Raw genomic sequence first — 6000 nt, forward strand, 5'->3', positions numbered from 1 at the left:
TAGACAGACAGACAAAGTGAACCAATTTATTAACGCTGCTTTTTGCTTTGTGTACGTAGGATTATAAGGGAGAGTGATGTGATCATGGGTTGCCAGCAATGTGGCGACTACACAAGCTTTGTGGGCAAAGCGGTCTCCCTCTGTGTCTGGCATTCTTAGCATCGCCTTGTGTGTATGCGAAGCCACAAAATTAAACTTAAAGAATAGAAATAAAAAAAAAACAACCTCGTTTGATGTTGCTACAGCACTGTTTCATGCAATTCAAACAGAATAGACCATCGATGCATGCTCTCAATGGGGCCCTCATTTGAGCCGTTAGCACTTACCTGCAGATTCCAGCTGTGTTTCTGGAGCCATTTTATGGCCTCGGGTTGTGATAAACTTGTCACATCTGCAAAGAGCCTTCCGAGTTCATTTTCTTTGTTTGGCTGACACTCCATTGCCTGAGCAGCCAATAACATACATTAAAACAAGAGTATAACAATATGATTACGGAAACATCCACAAACATCCAAATGATCAAAATAGTCATCATTGTCATCTTACATATCTGACATATAGCCTTCATGTATGTACAACATATGATCCAATTTTCCTCTGAAGCATTTTGTATTCAGCAAGTTGGGGTAGGGGAGGAGGGGTTGTGAAAAGTGCCTGCATCCTGGTCTTCTCAAACATATTTTTTAATACTAATGAGTGTTCGAAATTACCATTCCATAGCATTTAATGATTGAACTCGGTTTGATATTGGGTTAGAATAACGGCTGAATTAATGGGTACTGCTTTCCTGATGAGAGAAACAATTTCTGGTCTTCCTCAGCTCCCGTGGGCACCTCAAACCATATGCTATTGAAAGGGTATGACCCAACCAGAGAAAGTCTGGTCACGTGTTAGAGGGAGTAAGGGAAGTAAAGAATTGAAGAAAAGGGTATTTGGAACACTGACAGGAACATCACCTCAGAATGTGCAAACAGGCTTGACTTGCTGGTAAAAAGTATATCCTTCCATTCCACAAAGCTCACAACAAAAGTGTCCCCTCTCAAGAGAGCAAAAAACACAACATCTGTCCAACCTCAAGAATGAACTGTCAAACTCGTCTCCCTCCTCCAAAACCTGGTGGTGCCTTAAGTCTATCTCCGGAGTATGTAGAACCTTCATCCCTTCCCTCACTTCAAATGGCACCACAGCCGACTCCGCTCATGAGAAGGCTGAACGCCTCAATTCTGTGTTTCCTTCCAAATTTTGGTGTCCCCAACCCCTCGCTCTCTGTACTCACTCTACCCAGTCACACCCAATTGCTCCTCGACTCCAAATCTTTTAAACCCGTAAAGTTGGAGAAGTTTCTGGCAATCCACAATTGATTCTGCAACAGGACCAGGTGGCATCAGCTCACGTGCTCCAAAGGCCAAAAGCCCAGCTCTTCCACTCTTGCACATCCTCTTTCTGCCCTTTTCACCATGTAATTTGCCCAAGGTCTTCTTCCATCTGCTGGAAAGTCAGCCAACATCACTATATTACATTAAAAGGTGAAAAAACCAATCCCCTGAACTACAGACTTCTTGCTGATGATTGGAATAAAGCTGAGGACATGGATTCCATCATCGCAATTGACAAGAAATCCTTCCTTTCTCCAACTGTCTCATGTTGGATTCAGACCAGGTCACTCAACCTTGGAAAATGCTGCCTCTCCCTCCCAACAATGGATGGAGGCCCTCAATGTCAGACATCACATTTGGGCCATCTCTCTGGACATATCTCATGCTTTAGATACAGTCTGGAATCCTGCCTTACTCTCCAAACTCTCTGCCTATGGCATCTGAAGCCAACTCCACACATGACTATGAGAGTAGAGGAAGTCAGTAACCTAAGGTGTGGCTCTCAATGGAATCCTTTCATCTCCTCTCCCTGTCAAAGCAGGAGTGCCCCAAGGAAGTGTTCTGGGCCCAGTAATATTCCTGATCTTCAAAAATGAGCTCTGACTCTGGGAAATCCTCTTTATCTATTTGTTGATGACTTCACCCGCTGCCGTGACATCCCTCATCCTTCAGATAGGCATCTTCCATCTCTTCCGACCTTGAAAAGAAAAAAAAAAAAAATCACAACTTGGTTAAACACCTGGAATACGTTTTTCAATCCTGACAAATCTCACTATCTCTCTGAAAGGACTGTCTGGCAAACCCTCCTCTGTAATTTCTTAACAATCTTAAAGAAGAATTTCAGTCAATCAAACTATCAGCCATGAACTGTCTTGGGCAAACCACATTTCAAAGCTCCAAAGCCAGTCACCAACTGGGCATCCTCCATTGTGCAAAGTCCATTCAAGGCACACCGAAACTCTTGTCTACCTACAAGGCCTTTATCTGCAGCTTGACGAAATACTGCTCTCCCCTTTGGGCTGGCACCCCCACCTCACACCCTGCTCAGCGAGACATCATGGAAACCAAGACTTTCAAGATCATTGTATTCTCCTGTGATTATGCTGAGTCTATGGGCCTATCATTTTGCGATCTCAGACAGGTCGGTGGTCGTTCTGTCTTCTACTGCCTACTTTTTGGTCTTGTACCCTCTGCTTTTTCTCCTCCCACCCATGAAACTGCAGGGTGCACATGGTTCACCAACCACCACCTTCTATGGAAACTCCCAAAATCCAGAATCACTGCTCACCTCCACTCATTTGTTCCTCTTGTCTCCACCTGTGCAACGAACAAGCTTCCACATCTTCTTCAAACTCATTCTTCACTCCAAGTCTTCAAGACATCTGTTCACCCCCATCTCAGATCATCCCCAATCCAAAACCATGATCTTTTATACCCCAAACCCCCACCACAACCTTTTTCCAAATTTCCAGTTTTCCCCTCTGACGAGTTTGCTTCTGTATCCGTTGTCCACTCAATGCAACCTCCCCTACCCCTCATTTCTCTCCAACACCCATTATTTGTCCAACCGTTCCTTGGCTCTGTTGTTTGTGACCCACCTCTCTCTACTGTTCCTTTTGTTCTGTTGCAACCTGATCTGTTCAGTATTCTGGCTCTTCCATGAGCCAAAACTATGTGTACAATTTTTTTTTTAATGTACAGTACATATTTTAAAAATCTATGCATCTCCCCCTACCCCTCATCCTTTATTCGTCCATCTCCTTCCATCAACATCACTCCCATTCACAACAATGATGCAAAAAGAGATCCTCTCCACAAAATCGATCATTGTCAAGTCGTTCGTCTTTCCAAACAGCCGAATATCTGACCATCCATTTGGATTCCGTCCTGCCCAATTCAACTACGGACATGCTGCTGCGAGTCTCCCAGAAATAGTTGGAGACATTGAATTTTAAACAAGAGGACAGGACCATCTCAGTCTCTTTAGTTACATCTCAGGCATTCAACACAGCTCGTATCCAGCTCTGCTTGTCAAAAATCGCTGCTTGTGGAATCCACGACTTCATCAATACCTGGCTTCTTGAATTCCTCCACCACACAGGTAACGCACGTTACAATCAGTGGAACCCTCTACTATCACAATGGAGGTTGGAGACCCCCCAAGGCAGAGTCTTCAACCCAGTCTTGTTCCTCATCGACGTAAAGGGTCTCTCCGATGCTCTGGACATCCATGTCTTCTTTATTGCTTGTTGTTGTTGTTTTGTATTCAGCCTGTGGCTTCTTGTTGCATCATTTTCTGGAAGTGCAGCTGTGCCACTGATGCAGTGCCCCTGTTCCCAGCAAGCTGGCACCAATTTCACTAACCTTGGAAGGATGACAAGTCGAGTCAACCCACCTGGAGTTAATTAAACGAGACAATAGGCGGCTTGAACTCAAGACCTTAAGATCGTATTAGCCAATCACCTTAACCGTGAAGCCATCACCAGGCTATTATTTCTTGCTGATGATTCTGCATTGTTTGGTACATCGTACTGACTGGCCGGTGACCACACAAACTCCAAACCATTACCTGGTTGGTACACTAACCCAATTATAATCCCTCTTCTATCTGCCACCCATTCCATGGCTGTCAACCTCCTTACCACCACCCTAACTCTGAAACATTGACGAGTGATCTTTGAGCCAAGTCCTCGCAGTTTAAATTAATCATTAAACTTTAATCTCTCGCACTTCACCACATCTTGGCCATACCGTCACCTGGCATAACGAGTTTAAAAATTAAATAATCATCGTATCCCGATCCGGATTCGGATCTTCAGCAAATTTGAATCAATTCGTCCTCGTCACGCATCGAACCTGTCCGCCAAGTTTCGTCCGAATCCGTCCACAACTTTTTCAGATATCCTGCACACAGACAGAAAGGTGCGAAAACATCACCTTCGTCACCTTCACCTTCACCTTCACCGTCAGAGGTCACAAGACGAGTCCGTGGCTCATCCTCCCATCAATCTTCTGCTTCTTCCTCTTTGGTGGGCAGCACGAGGTTGCGGAGGTCACATCATTGGCCGAGGGAGCGGCTCATCCGATGACGCGATGCCCTCTTTAGGATGCCGGCGATAGCTCGCTTACTCTTCGCGAAAGTCGCCGTGGGATCTTTAACGTCCACAAACTAGAAATCTAGAAATGTCGGCAGACGCGAGGCCTAATTTAGCGTCCATCCGAGAAACGGCACACACCTTGATGAATCACCCGACCCGCCAATGTTCCTGAATCCCTCACCTGCAACGACTTCCTGTGAGCAACACGAGGCTGATGTCGATAATTTTCTGGCCAGTTCTGTGCAAATGTAACAAGATACGGCAATTCAGATGCGATCCGGATCTTGGACGTCTCCCAACAAACGCCGGCAGAAACTGATCATATTCCCGGAACAGCAGCGTCAAAAGTCGCAAAAAAAAAACAAGTTGTGGAACTGCCAACATGGTGAGTAAATATTCCTTTTCCAAGTTGCAGATTCGCCATATACCGATTCTTCTTCTTCACACTCGTATGCAGCACGTGGCTCAGGGGACCATTGCGCGGTTCTTCTTCAAAAACAAGTTGTGGAACTGGCAATATGGTGAGTAAATATTCCTTTTCCAAGTTGCCGATTCGCCAGATATCGATTCTTTTTCTTCACACTGCCTTATGCACCACGTGGCTCAGGGGACCATTGCGCGGTTCTTCTTCAAAAAACAAGTTGTGGAAATGGCAATATGGTGAGTAAATATTCCTTTTCCAAGTTGCCGATTCGCCAGATATCGATTCTTTTTCTTCACACTGCCTTATGCACCACGTGGCTCAGGGGACCATTGCACGGTTCTTCTTCAAAAAACAAGTTGTGGAAATGGCAATATGGTGAGTAAATATTCCTTTTCCAAGTTGCAGATTCGCCATCTACTGTTCTTCAGTCGTATGCACCACGTGGCTCAGGGGAAACATTGCGCGGTTCTTCTTCTTTTTTTAATTTAGCCCATGGGTGCGAGTGGCATCATTTGATGTGCTGCTCATGTAGTTCCCCCCCTATCGGTTGGACCAGGAATTTTTCACGTTATTAGCCTGTCACTCCAGACGAATCATCACACACATACACCCACCTGTCTATTTCCATGGTCAACCACTGGAAAAGGTTGAGGCTCTTAAGCTTCTGGGCCTTCTTCATCAACCACGACCTTCACCGGGCGGACGATGCTTCCAAGCCAGCTGCAGACTTGGCGTTCTGTTGCGCCAAGTCCTTCCTCTGTAAATCAGAACTTTTAGAACCCACAATCATTGCTGAGAGAGAGAAGCAGAAGCATATCCATAGTTGAGTGACAGGATGTTTGAAAACAGGAAACACAACATCAGAAGCAATGCAATGGATTCCGTTTACTGCTGGTAATTCGAAGCAAGTTCACCGGGCTATAGTTGGTAGGGTCTGGTTTTGCACCCCACTTGCGGACAGTAATGCTCACGGACTTGTACGCAAGGTGTTGGAACAAAAGGAAAGACAAGACTTTTCGTAGGCACCATATCTGGGGGGAGGGAGCTGGAGGGGGACAGAGGGCACACTTCTTCTTTCGTTGGCAGCACGAGATTGCAGGGC

At 45.5% G+C, this 6000-nt stretch overlaps 1 protein-coding gene across 7 annotated transcripts in view; it reads right to left on the reverse strand.

Annotated features, from left to right (window-relative positions):
- Positions 1–6000, reverse strand: part of TDP2 (tyrosyl-DNA phosphodiesterase 2) — a 40202-nt gene extending 34202 nt beyond the window's left edge. The window contains exons 1-3 of one of the 7 annotated variants that reach the window (XM_085896015.1): positions 5813–6000; positions 5513–5655; positions 327–443 (exon numbers count right to left, since the gene is read on the reverse strand). In XM_085896015.1, the coding sequence (XP_085752141.1) occupies positions 327–440 (114 nt within the window). In that variant the 5' untranslated portion in view covers positions 441–443; positions 5513–5655; positions 5813–6000. Of the gene's footprint in view, positions 1–326; positions 444–4313; positions 4554–4655; positions 4892–5512; positions 5656–5812 lie in introns of those variants that run through there. The other 6 variants (XM_085896020.1, XM_085896019.1, XM_085896018.1 and 3 more) reach the window with 6 other exon arrangements.

The sequence above is a fragment of the Eptatretus burgeri genome, chromosome 9 (genome assembly GCF_056783735.1).
Source record: "Eptatretus burgeri isolate ZD-2024b chromosome 9, Ebu_testis_v1, whole genome shotgun sequence".
In the NCBI taxonomy this organism is placed as follows: domain Eukaryota; kingdom Metazoa; phylum Chordata; class Myxini; order Myxiniformes; family Myxinidae; genus Eptatretus; species Eptatretus burgeri.